General features: G+C 43.3%; 1 protein-coding gene across 8 annotated transcripts in view; it reads right to left on the minus strand.

Annotated features, from left to right (window-relative positions):
- Positions 1-23,672, minus strand: part of GLT1D1 (glycosyltransferase 1 domain containing 1) — a 170,684-nt gene that overhangs the window by 46,704 nt on the left and 100,308 nt on the right. For 5 of the 8 annotated variants that reach the window (XR_012895997.1, XM_075898464.1, XM_075898465.1 and 2 more), the window contains 4 exons: positions 16,152-16,247; positions 9,939-9,986; positions 9,483-9,532; positions 1,360-1,410 (listed from right to left, as the gene is read on the minus strand). Coding sequence is in view for 7 of the 8 variants with exons in the window: in XM_075898464.1 (XP_075754579.1) it covers positions 1,360-1,410; positions 9,483-9,532; positions 9,939-9,986; positions 16,152-16,247 (245 nt within the window). In the remaining variant the exon portion in view is untranslated. The remainder of the gene's footprint in view (positions 1-1,359; positions 1,411-9,482; positions 9,533-9,938; positions 9,987-16,151; positions 16,248-23,672) is intronic. The other 3 variants (XM_075898461.1, XM_075898462.1, XM_006120486.4) reach the window with 3 other exon arrangements.

Here is a 23,672-nt window from a genome sequence, read left to right on the forward strand (position 1 = left end):
TGCTAAAAGAGAGGGAATATACAAATGTACAGTTATTTGAAGTTGTAACCATCAAAGATGGAACAGAATTATTTATTATAACAGAAGGTTGTAGGAATGGATACAGGAGAAATGTGATGAAGTTAAAGAAAAATGTAGACTTCACACTGGGAAATTTTCCCAACAGTAAGGTCTGGGAGCCAGTGGAATAATTTTGTACTTGAATTGCTAGGAGTGTCACTGGTAGATTCCTTCAGAACTAGATTACAAAAAACTACTACAAACCATAGAGTCAGGAAGAGTCCTGATTATTAAGGAGATGGGCTAGAATGACCTGATAGGTTCTTTCTATTTCTAGATTCGATGATACTGAATTCAACAATTGAGTCAGTGGGCACAGGAAGAAGGCAGACATGAAAAAAATAGTTGTCAATGGAAAATAATATCACTATAAACATAACAATATTCTGTACTTGCCACTTGCATGGTTAAAAATTATATGGTATAGTCAAATTGGGTATCAAGAGGAGTTTATTGCAGTACAAGAGGCTAAACTTGCAGTAGGGAAAGCTCAAATGAACAAAAGTTCTGCAAGAGGATTTTTTATCTTTTCAGAATAAGATTCTGTAAGCTTTTGTTCTTACAAGTTACATGTGTTTTTATCATTAAAAATAGAAATGGGGGAAAGAAAAAAGTTGTGAAGGAGCTTCCTGCAACTGTTACAAATGAGCAATCCCATTAAAGTAAACAGAGATACTCATAAGTGAAGAATGAAGGATACAAATTATAATCAAACACAAACAGAAAATAAAATACATTAATCTGTTATGTGATGATAACTGCTAAGAGCCAGGCCGTGATACCAACAATGAATACTATCTTATACTACAAGTAACTCCACTGAGTTCAAAAGAATCTTGTGGTATGAGTTAATGTAAACAAGCTATTACAGAGTGAGTTAGAATGCAGCTAAGATTTATTTTGAGATGGAGAGTTGCCCCTCCTATATTGAAATATATTTAACAGTATTTGGAGAAAATGTCCTTCTCTCTGTGTGTGGCTGGAACATTGGTGTCCGCATGCAAAGAACTGGCAACCACACGGTGTATTGCAGCTCCCAGGGCTGGTTTCCTGCCACAAGCCCTTTCCCAGGTGTGGAAATATTTTTTAAATATTTTAAGAGTTTTAAAAGTTTGGTCAATCATTCAACCACTATGGATGTGCTATTTATATTAACGTTGGGTCCTTCTGGTTACTTATCGTAATGATGTTCATTCATGAAAAAGTGAAGTAAATTTAAAAAGACAACTGAAGTGCCTAAAGTCTTCATTTGAGGCAGAAAATGCATCTTCCAAGTCGCAAACACAAACTGCATTATACCTGCTTCAGATTTATCTTCCACATCAGTTCACTTTCAAATCTTTTCGTGTACTAGAGTGGAAAGAAATGAAGATAAAAAGAAAAACATAAAAGAAGGAAGATGCTGTAGTATTTTAATAGAACTATATATTCTGAAATTTAAAGAGAACAAAAATGAGTAAGAAGGAGAAAAAAAATCATTTGTTCATTCAGATTTTATTCATTTTCTCATGTTACCTGTAAACTTTCAGGGTCACAAGAAAATAAATACAGCAAGTTTAATTGTGGAGTTACTGTGGTATCCTGTTGTGATACTTTTGAATTTGCAAAAAAGAATACTGAGAATAAGGATACATTTACACTGCAGTGTTTTTCCGAAATAACGGCTGTTATTCTGGAAAAACAATACTAGCATCTACACTACAATTGCGTTATTTCAACAAAAAGTTGAAATAACTGAGGGCTTTTTCTGACTGCAGTATAGCTCATTCTATGAGTAATAAGCTTTTTTCCAAAAAAGCTTTTTTGGAAAAAGGCATGCATGGATGTGGAAGAGAGAGTTCTGTTGAAAAAAAGAGGCCTCCAGGAAATAACACAGGTGCCCTTCTGGCCACACTCATCACAACTCTATAGTTTCTGTCTCCCAGCAGCTCATAATGCTACAGAGACCTGGGAAAGGGCTTGTGGCAGGAAACCAGCTCTGGGAGCTGCAATACACTGTGTGGTTGCCAGTACTTTGCATGCGGACACCAATGTTCCAGCCACAAGCCCGCCAAGAGCTCAATGGCCCTCCCAGGGAACATGCATGGGGTTCCCAGGAACCTGCCAGGGGCTGGAAAAGGCATGCATCATCCTAGTCTGGGGTGGATATCCTGGTCCTCTTGGAGGTATGGGGTGAAGAGGAGAGCCTCCAGGATCTCAGTTCCAGATGGAGCAATGCCGACATATATGGCCAGATGGCCAAGACCCTAGCTATGAGAGGCCACGATCGGACTCTGGAGCAGGTCAAGAGAAAGGTGAAAGAGCTCCAGCAGGGCTATGCCAGGGCAAGGGAGTGCAGCTCACGCTCCGGGGCAGGACTCCACTCCTGCCTCTGCTATGCAGAACTGCACTGCATCCTGGGGGTTGGTACAGCCCTTCCCCACCCCGGGTGATGGACTGGGGGCTGGAGATGCCCGTCGTCTCCCACCCAGGGGTCCCAGCCCAGGAGAAGGAGGAGGACGACGAAGACCTGGAAGAAAATGAAGAGATGGCCAGCATGGTGACTACCATCACCATAAAGCCAGTATCCCCGGGCCTGGATGCCTCCCAGGCATCCTCCAAGGTCGGGGAGCAATCATCAGGTGAGCGCTCTTAGTTTTTCACACACATAGGGCAGGGGTGGCAGATGCTATGGGGCTGAGGTGCAATCATTGCTCGGCCTTCTCAGCCTGGTTCTCGTGCTGCAGTCTGTGCATGTGGATGCACTTGCAGCGCCAGTCTATGCCACGCAGCCCCAGGAGGCATCTCCGGAGCACCCCTGGACTGCTGCTCACAGGTTCTGGGGGAGGCCAGACACACTTCTGACTCCCAAAGATAGATGCCCTCCCTCCACCAGCCACTAGGACAAGGGCACAGGAATGCCCGCACATGGAATACTGCACACAGCACATGAGCATACCTACACACTCAAGGCACCATCTGCTCCTGGGGACAGCACTGCTAGATGCAGGTGTGTGTGCAGCCCTGATGGAAGGCCAGGATGCTCCAGGCCCCTCTCCCGCCCAGAGGATCCCAGTGTGGCTGGACACTTCCCTTGTTTGCTTATCCATTGGCTGGGGGCAGGGCTCATTGTCCAGGCCACACATGGCCTTGCTCCCGGGTCATGGCTCTCTGCCCCAAGGACTATAGCTGTCAGTTTGCTAATGAGGGCAAGGTCTCAGGGACAGTAGCTCCAGGGATGACTGATCATCTCTCTTTATTCTCCCCAGACAGACCAGACGTGACTGTGGGACGATCACCAGCATCTGAGCCAGCGGTCCGACCCTGGGGGAGCCACAGGCATCGGAGGATCCATGAGGGCCTAATGAGGGAACGTGTGTCCGTCCTCAGGAACATGTAGCAGACGCTGGCCCAGAATGTCTGAGATAATGAACAATGATGGACCCAGATGTGGACCAAGTGGGCCCCATCATGTGTGCAACCATCCGAGACATGGTGACCTACTTAGCACCAGTCCCAGCTCCTGTCCCTGCTACCCCTCCCATGCCAGCCCTTGCTCCTCCTGCTATGCCAGCCCCTGCCCTCCCTGCCATGCCTGACCCTGCACCAGCCCCCACTCCAGCCTATCCTCCTGTTCTTCCAGGAGCCCCATCCCACGTCCCAAGGTTGCCGAGGTCCCCAGACATGAGGTGGAACTACCACCCAAAATATGCACCAGTCTCAGCCCCAGCTCTGAGCCTCTCCTCCCCTCTCCAAGGTTCTCAGAACCCCCCTCCTTCTACCCTATATCCAGGTTCTCAGCCCTTCATCCTCCCTCTCCATATCCAGGTTCTCAGCCTCGCTTCCTCCTTCCTAGTTACTTTTATCCCAAATAAAAAAGCAAGCAAGCTTTTTTTCCTAACTAAATAGTCTGCAGGGAAGGAGTGTTGTTGGGAGGACGGGAGGGCATGGAAGCCCACCCCATGTACCTGCAACCCCCCTTTCCCTAGGGTCCCCCTTTCCATATACCTGCCCCCGGGCCTGCAACCTGAGAGTGCCTTACCTCCATGAGGAGGGCCCCAACGGTAGACTTTCCCATGCCAAACTAGTTGCCTATGGACCAGTAACTGTTTGGGGTGGCAAGCTTCCAGATGGCGATGGTGACCCATCTCTCCAGGGGGAGGGGTGGGTCGCATCTGGGTGTCATGTTGATGGAGGGCAGGGGTGAGCCTGGCACACAGCTCCATGAATGTCTCCTTCTTCATTCTGGAGTTTTGGAGCCACTTCTGGCCATCCCACCGCTCCATCACCAGCCAGTCCTACCAGTCAGAACTGGTGTCCAGCCACCAAAACCATTTCTCCACCGTGTGATGCGATTGCAAGTGCAGTGTGTTAATGCATTCAGAGCTGCTTTGAGTTTCCCTAGAAACTAAGGATTTCTCCTGACAGATGGTACATATTAGAATCTGGAAGGCATGACAGACTGAATGATTCTCCCCCAGATCTCTGGCCAGTGCAGCAGTCACTGGCTAGGTCTATAATAGACCTGGAAGGTCAGTTTAAGGAACGTTGACTCCAGCTACGTAAATAACATAGCTGGAGTCGATGAACCTTAAGCCGAGTTTGGTGCCATCTCAACAGCATGAGGTTGAAGGAAGCATTACTCCTCATAAATTGAGGAGTATTTGCACTGACTGGGGGCACCCTCAATGTTCGATTTAGCACGTCCTTACTATACTTGTTCAAATGAATGCTATGAGATTGATCTCCAGTCTGGTTAGTATAGATGTGGCCTTGAAGTAGTTTTTAGGTCCTAGCTGATTTTGGCCCTCCACTTGTCCAGTATTGGGAGAGCAGTAAGGTGGTTTAGAGCCCTCTTTCTCTTTCTTGGTCCTTTCATTTGCGACTATAAACTCAGTGCAATGGAATATCTGGCTCACCGGGAATAAAAGCGTAAAAATCTTTGGGTTAGATGAGCATATCTTAAATCTCATTCTCTCTTGTGTTTTTTAATGGTTCAGTTTATAGTCTATAGCTAAAAGCCATCTCTCTCTTGGCACTGCACTTGAAAGAACTCACAAAAATGTAAGCTGCATATATACTAGGGATGTTAGATATCAGGTAATTGAACAGTCATATAACCGCATGAAATCTTTGTGGACACATGACTATTTGATAGTCTCCGGGGGCAGGACCAGTCGCCAGTGCACTCCCTGGGGCACACTGTATTAGGGATATAAACGACTAATTGATTATCTGATAGGCAAAAGCTTATTGGATAGTCAACTAGTCACTTCTACCTCCCCTTCTGCCTCTATCACAAAGGTGAGGGGGAGAGGAAAAGGTGCTGGGGGGACCTAACTTAAAAGCTGGTTCCCCCCAGCTCCAGCTCTGTGGGATGGGGCAGGGGTGCAGAAGTGGCGCTTCCTCTTTGAAATGTACAAGAGCCCAGGCTTATTGGTTAAACATACAGTCAACTACTCGTTGACATCCCTAATATACACTGAACAATAAGGCTCTATTTTTTAAAAGGTCTGTGACGGGGCAGATGGCCTTTGTGTCAGACCTTGTAAGAATAAGGCAGGGTGGTGGGCAGTAGGAAGCGATCCAAAGAGGCAGCCATTAGGTACTTCTGGGTCTCAATATCATTGCCTCTTACAAGACCCTGGCCTGGGTTCCACTATCAACCACCCTTGTTATGAAGAGCACACAACTCCCACTTACAGACTTCCCTTTGGGGAAGCAAGGGAAGGATGAAAACTCTGAAAAATCCAGGGTTGGAACTGGAGCCTGCAGGGATCAACAGATTGATTGTAGGTCCCCCCAGCAGTAAGGGCCTGGAACCCAATATCGTCTCTGGGACTCTGTAACCCCAGAAGAAGAAAAGCTTACGTGGTGATATGACACAAAGTGAAGTCCATACATATCAAAAGGCAGATCACCAAGAGACATGACAGTGGCGAGAGATACTGAGGGTAGGACACATAGAAACCTAATGCCTAAATACTAAGTGCCGCTGCGAGTGAATGCTGCTAAAAAACTTACGTTTTTTTTAAATGATCATTTTAAATCATGACTCTATGATTCCAAGAGCTAGGGTTTTAGGACAAACTATAAATATTGTAAGTCATGATGAAATCCTGAGAGTTGGCAACACTATAAAGCATAGTAGCCATTGATACAGGCTATACCCAAAACTTAAAAATCAGAGTTATTCATAGTATCCATCTTTTTAACATTCTTTGTATGAGGAGATAAAACAAAACCAATCTAATCCAAAGAAGGAAGAAAAATTCCTACTGTAAAGCATGCAATCTAATGTTAACCAACACTTTCAAAAAAGATATGCCAGTCATTTCCAGGGATGCGGTCAACTCATATTTAGCCTGAAATATGGACTGTATAAGTTCCACGGGTCTGTAAAACAACACTAATGTAAATGCATGGGATGTTTGTTAACATTCTAAACATTCCCCTTTGATAGCTACAAACAAAACTTTACAGAATTCAGAATCCAAAAGTGAAACAGACGTCAATGATTTTCATTGTCAGTTCAAATGCTGTGCACTGTCTGCTGTCAGAAATAAGCCTAGCAGCATTTTGCACCAGCTGATATCTGCTAATTGTATGAAAATTCACACTAGTTCAAATGTCATTAAAATAATCTAAACTGAATGAGCCTCCTGCATCAGCAAAATCAGTGTGAACAGAAACTTAAATAAACCAAAATTGGGGAAGGGAAGACTTATCTCAGCACACAAATACAAGTCTTAAAACAGGCTACATGTCACAGGATTCACAGGTTTTAACTGTAGTTATTGAAAATTAGAGGGTGAATCAGCTTTTTAGTTTTGCCTGTTAAGGGCCTTCTTCTGTTTACAAAAGATAAACCATCTCAAGCAGTTGAAATAGGAAATGTAACATGGAGCTAAATTTTGAGAGACAACCTGCAAACACTTAGCCCAGTGTTTCTCAAAGTGGTCCACAAAACCACTTTGGGGGGAGTGATAGCTCAGTGGAACTAAGCATTAGATCCCTGACCCAACAAAGCACTTGCTTAACTAATCCTCCTATCCGTTGGACTATTCATGTGCTTGAAGTTAGGAACCTTGAAGTTAGTACCTTGAAGAACTGAGGCTTGTAGCTCTTAAAAAATCTGACATTAGTAACAGAAAATCAGTCACACAAGTCTTTAATATCATGTTAGCAACTTTCACACAAAATTCCACTACTCTTTCTTCATATACTTTGCCTGCAGCATCCTGTATTCCCTAAATACTGCCAAGTAGCTAGTAGGGATGTGAAAGTGTACCCATGTATGTACACGGTTAATCCTCAGGAGTTACGCACAGCCCCCTTTCATCCCTGCCACCTCTGATACAGAGGCAGCAGGGAGGAATGTGGCAGGTGGGAGCTGGTACATGTGGGGAGCCAGCTCTTCATGGGTGCTGTCTCCCATGGAGCCACCTCCCCCTCTCCCCCATGCTGCTGCCTCTCACAGAAGGGCAGGATCTGGTACGTGTGGGGAACGGCTTAAAGCTGTCTCCCCATGCATGCTGCCTCCTGCAGAGCTGCCTGCATGCCCTTCCCACCCCCTCAGAGGCAACGGGATGGGGGGCAGGTGGGAGCTGATGCTTGTGGGGGAACAGCTTAAAAGCCATCCCGCTACAAGCACCAGCTCCTGCCTGCCTTCTCAGGTGTAAATGTGCACCACCGAAAAATTCAGCAGTCTCATTTTTACAAAAATACATGCATTTTAACATCCCTACTAGCTAACAAAATTATACCACCAACTAGAAGGTGCTTGATATAATCTACATATTATTAAAAATTTTCATAACACAAGACTCTCTGAAAAACTTCAGAAATGATAACTGCTGTCTTTTAAAATGCTAGATAACCTCTGTTCATAAAATATTCACACAGAAGTATGAATTTCTAATATTTCATTTTACAAGATTTGACCTTTCAACTTCTTTTTCAGTCTGCAGCAGAGAATCAGCATGTTAAACTAATGGTATAAATACCCTAGTAAATGTTAAAATTAAAATGTTAAATGTACAGTTTTCCCCTCCAAAAGTTGGTCCTGTGGTAATATGTGATATTAAAGCCTCTGCTCTGAGACTGAAATCAATGAATATCATTAATATGTGAATGTTCAGAATTTAAATATTCAAACTGAAGAGAGTATATTTGCTCCAATCACAAGAGTGTCCTCTGTATCTACAAAACTGACATAAGGCCCTGAGATGCAGTCAACCAGGCTAGCTCATGTGATGTCAAGAGACATATGCCTGTTTGCACTAGCTGAGGATGTAGCCCAAATTCAGAGGTGACATATAAAGTCTAATTTAGAATTACGTGCTGAAATGTAAGCAAGGTCAAGGGCCCTGAGTCAAAGCCCAGTGAAGTCAATGGCAAAAGTCAATGAATCAGATTGTATGCAAGGAGCTGGATGAAAGGAAAAGATGGGTGGGGGCTACTTCACCATGCACTTGCTACACTACTCCATTCTTGCCTTTTGGCTCATGAGATAGATCAGCTTAATTCAGATGTGATGGCACAAGAAGGAAAAGGTGTAAGTTCCAAGACAGTAAGTGGGTCTGAGTCTCACAGTTGGCATCTAAATTGGCGAAATACATTTTGGAGGTCATTAAATCAATTCTGATTCCCTCTTAGGGCAGGTCTATGCTGGCAGAGAAAATCAAGGCAAAATATGCAACTCTAGCTATGTGAATTGCATAGCTGGAGTTGACGTACCATGAATCAATATTCTGGGGCAGCTCTACAGCAGATGGTCAATGGGAGAAATTCTCCCATCAACTTCCCTTACTCCTCAATGTTGTAAGGAGTATCACTGTTGCTAGAGGTGCCATCAGTGTTCAATTTAGCAGGTCTTTACTAGACCTTCTAAATCGAATCCTGGAAGATTGATTGCCAATGTCAATCCTCTGGTAAGTGGAGACGTGGCCTCAGTTAGACTGTATGTATGGCTCTTTGGGCAAGGACCATCGTCTCCATAGATCTATATAGTATTTAGCACTGTGCGACCCCAATCCTTACTAGGACTGCTCCATACTACCATATTATAAATAACTCAAGTCTGCCCTGCTCCCACTAACTGATGTTTTGTCATTGACTTCACGGGGAGCATATCTCTAGATTCCCTTCAAAATGTAACTGTGTCTAAACCTTGTAAAACATGAGACCCTGGTGACCCATTGGAAGCTTTGGAAATTAAAACATTAGTGCTTGGTTGACTTCTATCATTCAGAGCACCTTTTGACCAGCTACACCAATAATCTGGTGGTGTACTTGGAATCTCTGTAATAGTTCAAACACCATTAGCTCTGTCTCCATTTGCAATCAAACATGGAAAAAAAAATCTCATTTGTCCACTAAAATAAATCTGTATGAGTCAATATAATTACTTACTTTAAAAAAAAGGGAGAAAAACAACTTACCGCGGGTCCAATTATAACAAGGTGGATATGGGGCTCTCTTCTGTGCCACTCTAAAACACAACAGTAATTTTTTAAAATATTAACAAATTATGCTTAATATTCTTACACCCCCATACAGGGCTTGTCTTCCTCTCTTGGAATCAGTGAGACACTTATATGACTATGAAAGGTAGAATCTGGACATTAGTATTAGCAACAGTGTTTAAATATAGCACATAGATGAGATTTTCACCTCCAACATTCACACGTCATATTTGATTCGTTAACATTATTGAAGTTAGCATTAATTTTTCTTTCATTCATTCTGTTATGATTCAAGTGTTATTTTTGCGATTAAGCTCAGGTACTATTTTAGAATAATTTAAACAGCAAAACATTTTACAGAATGCTAGTGAATGGGGTTACTAAATCAAGATGGTTTGGATTCTTGTACTGCCTAAATGGACTTATTCTTACCACCAGCACCTGCATGTGGCCCCCAGGAAATGCAATGTTCTGTTGTTACTAGTGAATGGAAAGAAGAAATAACTGCAGTGGTGTTATAGTTATATAGTGTTTTGTAACTCTAGAATTTGCAAAAATGCCTTTCTTTAAAGATTTCATTGCCAAAGTAGGTATCCCAGAAAAGCTCTGCCTCATCCAAGGAACGCGTCCGCTTTTCGGAAAAAAATGTTGGAAAAGCGGATGTTTTGTGGGCATCCCTGTAAACCTTCTTTCATGAGGAAGAAGGGATGTTCCGAAATAGGTGGGTTTTTTTAAAATTTGGCCCCATGTAGACGGGCCAAATGTCGGAAAAGCTTCTTTCGGAAGAAAAGCAGAAAAGATACTCAAATTGCAGTTCTCTATTTGCATATCTTTTTCCAACTTTTCTTTGTAGTGTAGACACAACCAATACGACCTTCTCCCATCAGTCCCACTTTCTCTGCCACAAATGCAGTGGTACTACTGTATCCCTTCCACTTGCACAGAAACTCCACCTCACCCCTGAATTCCTTCATGCCCAGGGCTCGACAAATAATGTAATATATTCACCTGTGGCAAGTAGATTACATCCCAGAAGAGCCGGCGCAGAGCGATCTGCGCATGTGCAGAATGATCTGCGCATGCGCAGAACCACGTGGCTGGCGAGCAGGGCTCGCCGCCACTTGGTGAGCCCTGTTCATGCCCACTCACATCCCTTCCCATCTCTTCTGTCTTTCACTCTTCTATGGCTCTTTCCCTTCACAACAGAAGCATGCTTTAGTTTCTCCCCATATTCAGTGCCACATTCAACGCCACTTGCCTCTCTAGCTTACCACTCCATTTCCTTTCTCTGTTCTGTAAGCTCATTGAACGCACACTTTAGAATCACAACTTCCTCCCTCTGATTCCATTCTAGACCCTCTGTAATCTTTCACCTCTTACACTCCACTCAAACTGCTTTTGCAAAAATAACATCTTCCTAGCCAAAACTTAGAACCAATACTCCATCCTCATCCTCCTTAATCTGTCAGCTGTCACTGACAATGTCAAGACATTGCTCTTCTTGAATTCTTATCCTTCCTTACATTCCATGACTCTGTCTTCCCCTCTCTCTGATCACTTCTTTCAGTGGATCATTCTCATTTCCCATCCCCCTTCCAACTTTCATTGGGCATTCCACAAGGCTCTATCCTTGATTTCTTTCTCTTCTTCTCTTATCTCTGGGTACTCTCACTGGCACACACAAATTCAACTATTCTGATGACAATTCAAATTTATTCTGATGACTCATGATTCATTGGTCTATCTCTCTGACCCATACCTATCTCTTCCAGTCCAAACTAAAATTGTGGCCTGTATCATCTCTGTGTGGACCTCAATCCTCAGCTTAATCTTAATGTGGTTAAAGCAGATGTCCTAATCTGCCCTCCCTGTTACCTCCTTCCTTGATCACTGTGGACAACACCAACATCCCTCTTACTACAGCTCTCACCAACATCCCTAGATGGAATACAAGCTGTCTGGAACCATATCCCTGATGATGCCACAGCACAACTGGTGGCTGACCTCAGTGACTTTACCCTAAAACTCAACTATTTCAGATTCGGTGACAATATATACCTCCAAATCAGTGGCACTGCTATGGGCACCCTCATGGTCCTACAATATGCCAACATTTTTATGGCTGACCTGGAACAACGCTTCCTCAGCTCTTGTCCACTAGCACCTCTTCTCTATTTATGCTACATTGATGACATCTTCATCATCTGGACCCCCTGTGAAGGAGGCTCTGAAAGTATTCCACTGCAATTTCAACCATTTCCACTCCACCATCAACCTCAGCCTGGACCAGTCTACAGTGGAGATCCACTTCCTGGACACTACAGTGCAAATAAGTGATGGTCACATAAATACTACCCTATACCAAAAACCTACAGATCGCTATGCCTACCTTCATGCCTCCAGCATCCATTCCGGACACTCCACACGATCCATTGTCAACAGCCAAGCACTAAGGTATAACCACATTTGCTTCAACCCCTCAGACAGAGACAAATACCTACAAGATCTTCACCAAGTATTCTTGAAACTACAATACCTGACTGAGGAAGCGAGGAAACAGATTAACAGAGCCAGACGTGTACCCAGAAGCCTCCTACGAAAAGACAAGTCCAACAAAGAAACCAACAGAACACCACTGGCCATCACCTACAGTCCTCAGCTAAAACCTCTCCAACGCATCTTCAGTGATCTACAACCCATCCTGGACAATGATCCCTCACTTTCACAGGCCTTGGGAGGCAGGCCAGTCCTCGCCCACAGACAACCTGCCTGAACCTGAAGCAAATTCTCACTAGCAACTATGCACCGCACCACAGTAACTCTAACTCATGAACCAATCCTTGCAACAAACCTCGGTGCCAACTCTGCCCACATATCTACACCAGCAACACCATCACAGGACCTAACCAGATCAGCCACACCATCATGGGTTCATTCATTTACACATCTATCAATGTAATATACGCTATCATGTGCCAGCAGTGCCCCTCTGTTATATACATTGGCCAAAATGGAAAGTCCTATGTAAAATAATAAATCAGATATCAGGAATGGTAATATACAAAAACCGGTAGAACAATCTCCCTGGACACACAGTAGCAGATTTAAAGGTAGCCATCCTGCAACAAAAAAGCCTTCAAGAACAGACTTCAAAGAGAAACTGCTGAGCTACAGTTCATCTTCAAATTTGACACCATCAGTTTAGGATTAAACAAAGACTGTGAATGGCTAGCCAAATACAAAAGTAGTTTCTCCTCTCTTGCTGTTCACACCTCCACATCAGCGGCTAGAAGTGGGCCTCATCCTCCCTGATTGAACTGACGTCGTTATCTCTAGCCCTACTCTTGACTGGTACTCTTTTCTTATGCCTGTATATTTATACCTGCCTCTGGAATTTCCATTACATGCATCTGACGAAGTGGGTCTTTGCCCATGAAAGCTTATGCTCCAATAAATCTGTTAGTCTATAAGGTGCCACAGAACTCCTCCTCGTTTTTGCAGATTCAGACTAACACGGCTACCCCTCTGATACTCACTAAGGCTGTAACCCTGGTGTCAAGTTTGACTTGGCCCTTCCTCTGAGCCCTCACATCCAGGCTATGTTTACATTTTTCAGATCCTTTCTGCATGAGATCTGTGAAACATGTCCTTTCCTTTGCAATCACCGAGCTAAGTTCTTATCATCTTGTGTTACTGGAACTTTTGGCCTTGACAAACACATTCTTGCTACTCTCATCCCATTCAAAATGCTGCTGCCAAAAGTATTTTTCTAGTCTCTCACTTGGACTATGTCACCTCTTTCTTTTAATCCCTCAGTAACTCCCCCTTCTCTTCTGAAACAAACATAAGCTATTTATCATCACCTTCCAAGCCCTTCACAGCATCCCTGTCTCACCTATTATAGGAACATAAGAACAGCCTTATTGGGTCAGACTAAAGGTCCATCTAGTCCAGTATCCTGTCTGCCAACAGTGGCCAGTGTCAGGTGCCCCAGAAAGAATGAACAGAACAGGTAATCATCAAGTAATCCCACCTTTCACCCATTCCCAGCTTCTGACAAACAGAGGCTAGGGACACCATTCCTTCCCATTCTGGCAAATAGCCATTGATGGACCTAGCCTCTATCAATTTAGCTAGTTCTTTTTTGAACCCTGTTAAAGTCCTGGCTTTCACAACATCATCTGACAAGGAGTTCTCCAGGTTGACTGTGCATTGTGTGAAAAAGTATCTTTTTTACTACTGTAATATTATTTTTTTCCCACTTGTTAACTTTTCAAACAAGAACCTTCATGCTTTTACCCATCCTGCCCCTCCTGCTCCTCTCACCTGAGTGCAATGCTTAATAAACATCTGCAAAACTAACTCATTATCCTCCATTAAACCTTTGTTTTCTCTAATTACTACCTAAAAAATTCTTGGCAACAGCTAGGCTGCTTGTGCAATGATAATGCTACCTATTAAAGTGATCAATGCTATCTCATTATCTTCCTGTACTCCCCTTTCTGTCTGTCACTATCCAACTGTTGTCTCTTGCCTTAGACTGTAAGCTCCTTGGAGCAGAAACTCTCTTTGTGGCTTGTGTTTGCATAATAGGATTGTAGTCCATGACTAGAGCTTCGAGGTAGTATGATTCTACGGGTTGGACCTCCCTGGTCCAGCACTCTCAGGACCTGAGTGGTTCTAGAACCACAGAGTTTCCCAGCCCCTGGATGGCAATGATCTCCTGCTGTCTGCCAGCCCCTCTTCAGGGCTCCCCACCCTACCATTGGTCCTGCTGCTGCTAGCCCAGCCTCCAGCCACCACAGGCTCCATTGCCACCAGGAATCCCCAGAGACAATGCTCCCCAGCCACTGCCGGCCTTACACCTGCTGGGGCTGCCAGTGGCCCCACTGCCATTGGGGCTCCTGGAGCCAGGGCTCCTTTGCTGCTGCCAGCCCCACTGCCACTGATGCTCCCTGGTCACTGTTGGCCCCGCTGCTGTCACTGCTTCCTAGCCACCAGGGATCCCTAGCTGCCGTTGGTCCCACTGCCAAGGGGGCTTCCTATGGCCACGGCTCCTTGGCTGACACCAGCCCACTTGGGATTCCCCAGCTACCATGGGGGCTTTGCAGCCACTGGGCTCCAGGCTGGCTTCCATTCCCAGCCTGCATGGCTCTTTGGTACAGCAACATCCATGGTCCTGCTAGACCAGAGAGTCCCAGATCTGAGAGGTTCAATTTGTACTACTACACCTAGGGTTGCCAAGTGTCTGGTGCTGACCCAGACAGTCCACTATTTTCGCCTCCTGTCTGGTAATATAAATTCAGAAAATACCAGACACCTAATATTTCCGGTATTTTCTGGGGGGTTTTCCCTGCCTGGAGGTGAAAATACCAGACACCTGGCAACCCTACGACACACTCAGCAACTGGCCCCCGGACTCTCTGCCAGGCTACTCCCGTTTACTAGGTTCCACGGGGGCTTGTCTTGTGGATGGAAAGAAAAACAAAATGGCCACTGGCAAAAAATACTCTTCTTAAAGGGGCCATGCTGTCGGTGTCTTTTTTTTTTTTTTTTTTTTTTGTTCAACAAATTTGGTCTCCCCTCAACAGAATTTTTTCCCCGGTAGTTTTTTTTTGGGGAGGGGGGTGTTCGGTATTTTTGGTTAAATCATCTGGCAACCCTAACTACAACAGCAACGAGGAGTCCTGTGGCACCTTATAGACTAACTGAAGTGTAGGAGCATAAGCTTTCGTGGGCAAAGACCCACTTCGCCATGCATCTGACGAAGTGGGTCTTTGCCCATGAAAGCTTATGCTCCTACACTTCAGTTAGTCTATAAGGTGCCACAGGACTCCTCGTTGCTTTTGCAGATTCAGACTAACACGGCTACCCCTCTGATACCTAACTACAACTGCATCACAGATAAAATCCCTGTAAAAGTAGGAAGACCCATTTACACCCTAGTTCCTAGAAAGAATACCTTGTATTATTTCTCACTATATTCTGCTAATATTTTTGTGAAAGGCAAAAGGCAAGGCTCTGAGAGATGCGTTATGCTCATGGTCATTGAATACAGTAGACTTTTAAATTTGGAACTGATTGGAAACTTTTTTGGCATAGTTCTAGTAAATGAAATATGGTCGTTTGCAACCTTTTTCAGGATTGTAAGATTTTCTTATATGCTATGTAAATAAACCTCCATTTAGATTATTGCTTTGATCTAAGCACATGTGAAAAGAGATTTTCTTATAACTTTAACAGTCTTCATTGGTACACCTAGAAACATGTAATAACCATGACACAATAAACCAAAAAACTTATTTTGAATTAGGTAAACTTTTTTTTGTGTATTATGAATATTACATGCTAGCAGCAAAATAATTACTCCCTAAACAGGCAAAAGGACCAAATATTTTTCTTTGATTGCAATTCTATGTTATTCCCAACAGGCAGAAAAAGACACAGTACAGAAAAATATGTTCAAAAGATCAATGTTTATAGGAACATTTTTAAAAAACATAAATATATTATGAATTATTCTGCAGAGAAAAACACAATTTATAGTACAGTCATAAACACCAAGAAATGTATCTGAATAATGTCTGGAGGGCAAAAAGCAAATCCAGTGAAAATGCAGAGATATTTAAACAGCAGGGTACATACCTGAAAATGCATCCACTAAATAAAGAGGGTCCTTGACTCTTCTAAGTCCACAAATCAAAAGAAACAAGCATAAATTGTCTGTGTCTTGAGGAATGCCTGTAACACAAAAATACTGAATGCAGTTAGAACCCTAAAATATCTTCACCACAGCTGCTTTATGAGTGAGCATGCTTACTGTGCAGTAATGATAGGAATATATAAATAGAGTGACGTTTTTCCAAAGTACCCACCCAGCACCAAACTAAGTTTTCTCATTGAAGTAAATGTGAGTTAAGAGGGAGCAGCTAGTCAATACTGAGAGCTTTTGAAAATTCTACCCCTAATGCTAAGCACTGCCTGTCTCAGTGCATCTCAGCATTAAGGGCCTAATCCAAAACTCACTGCAATCACTGAGAGTCTTTTTAGCATCCTGATGAAATATTACTCTTTAATGAATGGAAAACCTGATGCAGAGGTTAAAATTTCTTGTTTAAAGGGAATCTAGATTTGAATCCAGAGTTTCTGGTTTCTAATCCAGTAGTCAGTTAACCGGATTGAATATTTTAATAATGTAATATTAATTTTTAAACAATAAAACTCAAGCAAATGCCCACAATAATGCAAAGTGCATATAACTCATTGGGTGCAAGGCTGTTATTGTGCTTGTTCTTCTTAACTGCAGTGAATGAAAAAAATGCAGCTTTCCTGTTATGTAATTAATGCTCTAACCATCCAATACTGCAAGTTTACATTTGTCAAAAGTAAGTGTCTAGTGTTGTCCAAAATCTCTTAGCCAAAGTAGATTCCACTTTTTTCCATATGGCATTGAGTATAACAGAGTATTCCAATTATTTATTTTTACAGTCATACACATTCAGCACAGCAGTCTTACATTAAGAGTCAATAGTTTGCAAGTAAAAAATATATTGTTTGTACTCTAGAAATAGTTTCAGTGAAGCAACAAGCAGCATTTTACCATCTAGAATATTAAGGTGTGCTCTACCTTTATATGTCAGTTGGACATAGCTACGTCAGTCAAGAGTATGAAAAACCCATACCCCTCGCCTACACAGTTATGCTAACTTAAATCCCACTGTCAATGCATCTCTTTTGACAGAATAATATTTATATTGCTGAAACTACTCAAATTTAAGCAGGTGGTTTTCCTGCACTGTCAGAAAAATCCTTTCCATTGGTGTAGACTAGGGATGTAAGAGTATATCTGTTTAAACAGGTAACCAATAAGCATGAGCTTATCAGTTACTCAAATGGTTATATGTGACTCCTGGTCTGTCTCCTTGGGAGCCAGCTGCTGCCTTGCACTGCTGCCTCTGTCCCCTAAAAGCCAGCTCCCAGCATGCACTGGCTCCCATGGAATTGGCTGCCCCCTTGCATTTAACCATGTAACCACTGACATTTTCAATGGAAAGCATCTGGTAGCCAAGGTGCCTCAGTTCTACTGCTAACTTCGTAACAGAGAGGCAAATTATAAAAATCCTCCATGACTCAGTTTCCCCATCAGTGACATAGAGATAATGTGTATCTAGGTAATAACATGGCCCTATTTCAGGAGTGTTGTGAGCTGTGAAGCGCTTCATGTTTGTAAAGAGATGTGAGTTCTTCATATGAAAGGAATTGCATAATAAGAGCAAAATCTTATTGCTTCAATTTCCAAAATGGTATCTATCCTTTAAACCCCCAAGCTGTCACAGAATATTTAACCAGAATTTACATGACTGCAAAGCACTTATTTTAATCTTAAATTTCCTTTGTAGCACACTGACAAGAAAACCTTTTGAAGATAATGAACTATACCCTTCACTATTTATTTTACATCTTTCTGGTAAAATGAATCTGTCAAGACAGGGCCTCTCATGTCACACTTGAACTAGTGGTTGGTATGTTGTGGATAAGAAATGCAAATCAAAACTAATCTGAAAAATCTCAATGTAAAAAAAAAAGAAAGAAAGCATCCACGCTTAAATGCTGCTGGAAACACAAATAGGAACCATAAAATTCCATTCACTCTCACAAGAATATAATTTTTAAAACGACATTCTAATGTAAAATAGCACAGATACACTCAGAATATAATTCTGGGGATGGGTCACCATGTGATGTGCTTGGATCAAATGTGTTCACCATAATTTAATATAATCCACAAATTGCTCAATGCGTGTACATAACAGCAACATCACGTAATGAATTCTTGGGGGTTGGTAAATTCCATTTCCTGGCTGAACACTGCACAAAGCAGATCAATTCCATGCACACATTTATTGAATTATGGCAAGGAGAGCCAATATACCTAATGTCTGCAAAACTTTACAGCTGTAAACCATGTTATCAAGAGCTTTATTTATGAGGTTATCCGCCCCTATCTGATTGTTTTAATTTTATTAAAGAGTTGCTGTTCTTTCATGGACAACTAAAATGCACACACACTGTCGAGATAAACAATTGCAACAAATGGACTCTTCAGAAACAAACAACCAGTTTAAGTCAAATGACCTCAAGAATAGAAAGAAGAAAACAACAAAAACTGAGGCAGGACGTGATAAATCAAAAAATAGTATAAAACATTTACAACCTCTTCTGCGAAGCATCAAGTACCTTTGTTGAAGGGAAACAAATCTCTAAGAATTTCTCAGTAAAATAAAACCTCAGCCTTATGTCCAGCTAATTATTTTGAATTGCTAACCTGAGCCTAAGTATAAATCTACACAGCAAAGTTATTTTGGAATAAATAACATTATTCAATACACTGCAAGCAGTTATTTTGACATAATGTGACATAATGTCAAAATAATGTCAAGCTGGAGGACTTCTTACTCCAACTCCTGTAGCCCTCATTTTAGGAGGAGTAAGGGAAGTCAGAGGAAGAGTGCTCTTCCTCGGACTTCCTGCTATATAGACAGCACCAAAAGCCGAAATAAGCTACTTTGACTAAAGCTACCCAATTGATTTAGTTTACATTGTGTAGCTTATTTTGGCTTTAGCCCTACTATGCAGACATGCTCTTAAAGATGAAACACAATTGGCTTGATCTAACTTTGCTTATTTCTGACTGTACAATGATTGGGCTCACGTAGTGTCTCATCACTACACAAACATCAAAGAATTTATTCTCCCATGAGGAAGAGAAATATTATTAGCCATTTTTACAGATGGGAAAATATTTAAGTGACATCCCCACATCATCTACATTTTAGGGAAAAAGTCAGAATTTAAACACAAATATCCCAGTTCTGTGTAATGAATCATTAAGGCAATTTTTTTTTCTGGAACAACTTGTATATATCCAACAGTTCCCTTGGAACATAAAACATCAATAGTAGTAAAGAATTATGCTTTATTTAAACAGGGACAATCTTATTTTATTCATTGGCACATTAGCTCGTCTCCTCACACATTCTATTTTCCGAGACACCCTCTAATTCTAAAAGACAATAGGAAATGGAATGATGCAGCCTTATTTAGATTTATCTCATATTCTTGTTTTTCCATTTTCACTAAATGCAGCTAGTTCGGGGTTGCCTCACCCCGTTTGTAAGTAGGGATCCGATGTAAGTCGGATCCATGTAACCCGGGGATTGCCTGTGCAGGATGAACTTAAAACACAACAAATAGTCTAGTAGCACTTTATAGACTAACAAAACATGTAGATGGTATAATGAGCTTTCGTGGTCATCCATAGGCACACAATGGGTTGTTCATGACATATTCAAGTGATATTGCATTTAAAATTAAAATCTAACATGGGAATTTAAATGTTATTTTTCACAGCATTTGCCATTGAGTCATTTTGATTTAATTTGAATAGTTTTAGCTGTCACAGAGTGGCTGCAGCAGACAAGGTAGATAATTATGCTGTTTATTGGACCAAGAATAATTCATAATACACAATGTTTGGGCTGGAAAGGTCCTTTAGTCTGGTATGATGCCCCATTAAGACATTATGCTTTTAGAAGAATCTAGACTGGTTTTGAGTCATAATATAAACTTCCACAAAGAAAACTGCTAGAAAAAGGGTCAGACTGAGCATAGCAACTCTGCCTGAATTTTAATTACACGTAAGGCACAGACATTTGATTTAAATTAAGCTTTCTCCACCTCCTGATACTTTTTAACCTCTTTGGCTGCTGTGGATAGGAACATCAGATTGACACTAACAATTGCACTGCAATGAGTATCCAGAATTCCGTTATTGTAGGTGTAGAGTTCATCACAAAAGTTATGAAGATCCTTGGGTTTAATACATACCTGCTGGCCTTGATAAATCTAATATATTTGCTTCTTCCTAGCTCTTAGCATCTTTTTTCTGCATTGCCTTTTTATTTATGTGTGTAAATAATGTTTGTAAAGCAGTTTGAAGATGAAAAGCACAGTGAGATCAAATCTGGAAGGTGCTGAGCATCCTGCAGTAGGTTCTGGGCAACCTCAAGTCACAGCAGTCTACACTACAGTGGTATTTCGAAATATCTTATTTCAAAATAGTTATTTTGAAATAATGCGTTTACACACAAAATACATTTTGAAACAGCATTTTGCTATTTCGAAATACCGCATCCACACTGAGTGGACTCTGAATCGCATTTAAGGCTGGCCGGAACCAGTTCCAGGAGGGCACCAGGTCAGAATTTGCTCTGTGAGGCTGCTGCCTGTGTCTATCTGAGGTCTGTGCTTAAAGAAACCCTCCCAGACAGCCAGTTCTCAGGTTTCCCTGCTTGCTTATCTACCTCAATGAGGGACAGCAAAGCATTTTGTCTCTGCCTGCTCTGGTTGCCCTCCCTCGGGACACCACAGCACTCTGCAACATGGAGCCAGAGCTGCCCCTGGGCACTCTGGTGCTTCTCTTGGACACGCTGCTGCGAGCCTGGCTGCACTTTCTGCAGGCTACCATCCGGGAGGTCCATTGGGGGGCTGTCAGTATCCAGGAAGCCCTTAGGGAGAGCTTTCAGCCTGTGGAGCACTAAGAGCCTCTCTGGTCTGCCCCAGTGGGGGCTTGTACCTCATTCCTCCCTCAAGTCCTTTCACTTACCCTTCCCTAACCCCCGTTCCTGATGTCAAATAAAATACAGGCAGTCCCCGGGTTACGTGCAAGATAGGGACTGTAGGCTTGTTCTTAAATTGAATCTGTATGTAAGTCGGAACTGGCGTCCAGATTCAGCCGCTGCTGAAACTGACTGCCAGTTCTGACTTACATACAGATTCAACTTAAGAACCCCAAGCGTCCCCAAGTCAGCTGCTGCTAAAACTGATCAGCGCTGATTCCAGGAAGCCTGGGGAAGAGCAACTCTGCCTCGGGCTTTCCTGTAGTCAGTGCTGGTCAGTTTCAGCAGCAGCTGACTTGGGGACGCCTGGGGCAGAGCAGCTGGGGTGCTGCTGGGTTGCTCCAGTAGCACCGCTCCTCGGCGCTACTGGACCAACCCAGCAGCACCCCAGCTGCTCTGCCCCAGGCGTCCTGATTCAGCCGCTGCTGAAACTGACCAGCAGCGGCTGAATCAGGACGCCTGGGGCAGAGCAGCTCGGGTGCTGCTGGGTTGGTCCAGTAGTGCCCAGAGCAGCGCTGCGGGACCAACCGGCAGCGCCCCAGCTGCTCTGCCCCAGGGTCCGGCAACAAAAGCCTGGTCTGCTGGGGGGGGGCACACTAGCTGCGCCCCCCCCTCTCCAGCAGACCAGGGGCACCGTGAGCAGCTTTTCTCGCCCCGGAGGTTGAGGTGGCGGATCGCTGCCTGTGAGCTCCGGGGCGAGAAAGCCCCGTTCGTAAGTGCGGATCCGACATAAGTCGGATCCGCGTAAATCGGGGACTGCCTGTACACATATTTTCATGAACACAAACTCTCTTTATTTAACAAAACGGGGGGGGGGGGATGAAACTCTGGCGAGACTGGGAAAAGGAGGCAGGAGAAGGGAAAAGAGAGGGTGGGAGAGGCGGGAGAAGGGAAAAGAGAGGATGGGAGAGGGGAAGGAGCAACCTGGGAGAAGGGAGCTGGAAGGGGGAAGCAAGCAGAAGAAGGGAGAGGGGAAGCTCAGGGCTCAGGGTTGGGGGTCTCACCAGACCAACTTGATTGTCATGCAAACCTGCTCCTGGGTTCTCATGTGGCCTTTGGTGGCCAGGCTGGCAGCTATCCTGCCATAGATGGCCGCATTCCTCCATCTACTGCGGAGATCATGGACGTTGGGGGCATCCCCCCAAAACCTGAATAAGGTCCATGATCTCCACCCTGAACCAGGAAGGTGCCCACCTTCTCTGGGCCCTGACAGGCTCCTGGGAGCTGGCAGACTGCTCCTGGAAAGCGGTGGAGGGCTGGCTGCCAGTGGCTTGCTGGCTCATGTTTTAAGGCCACTGGGTCAGGGGTAGTGACTGCTGGCTCTGGGCTGGCAGGCTTGAAGCTGGCACAGGCACTGTGGCCAGACTCTACCCCTTTAAGGGCTCCGAGGAAGCGGGGAGCGAGAGAAGTGTTCTTGGTTGAGGCTAGAGTGGCCACCAGGACACCCTGAGAAGGCTGGAGGCCCCCTATTTGGAAATAAGTGTCTACACAGCACTTATTTTGAAATAGCTATTTTGAATTTGACGTTATTCCTCGTAGAATGAGGTTTACCAAATTCTAAATACACGCTCTGCTATTTTGAATTTATTTCGAAATAGCGGTTTGGCTGTGTAGATGCTAGGAAAGTTATTTCAAAATAACTTTGCTGTGTAGACATACCCAGGATAAATAATAATAGTTGCAGAGAGCTTTCATCAGCAGATCTCAGAGCACTTTGATTCAGTATCCCCATGTAAAATGGGGATAACAGAGAGAAATGAAATGACTTGCCTAAGGCATCTAGCAGGCTACTGGCAGGGCCTGAAATAGAATCCGGGTCTCATACACCCCAGTGTAATGCTTTAGCCCACATAGTGCACATTACTCTGCAGTTCTGTGGCTTGGGCCCTTTGTAAGTGCTAACTGGTAATTGCATTATTTTGTAAGAGATTTCTTCATTCATCCAGTATTTAAAGTTACCATTCAAAGAACCACATCTATACCAGTCTGACAGCAGGGTAGCACCTATGTATTTGTGCACTTTCTATACATTCCACTGGAATTCTGTAGCGCAAATTACTGATATATTCTTTCCTAATGTTGCGCAAACATTCATAACCAGCTTTTCTGATGGGCAGGTTATTTCATAAGGCTGTGATTTTTTTTCAAAGGGCATTAAAGGAGTTTGGTTTTTAATTGAAACTGGGTGCCTAACTCCCATAGACAGGAACATCCAATCCTAATAGTCCATTATGGGACTTTTTGCCCCTTCCTCTGAAACCTCTCATAATATTCACTATCAGAGACATAATACTGAATTAGATGGAACATGGTTTTGATCCTATATGGCAATTCTGATTGTCCTAAAAACTATCAAAAAGGAGCTATTACCAGCTACGACAATCCAATTCCTGAGCCAGGAATCAGTTAACAATTATATTTTATTACATGCAGTACATCTTACTCTTTGCCCAATTCATTTTTACGTCTCAACTTTCCTCAACCTAAT

This window comes from Pelodiscus sinensis, chromosome 15 (genome assembly GCF_049634645.1).
Source record: "Pelodiscus sinensis isolate JC-2024 chromosome 15, ASM4963464v1, whole genome shotgun sequence".
NCBI classification, from domain to species: domain Eukaryota; kingdom Metazoa; phylum Chordata; order Testudines; family Trionychidae; genus Pelodiscus; species Pelodiscus sinensis.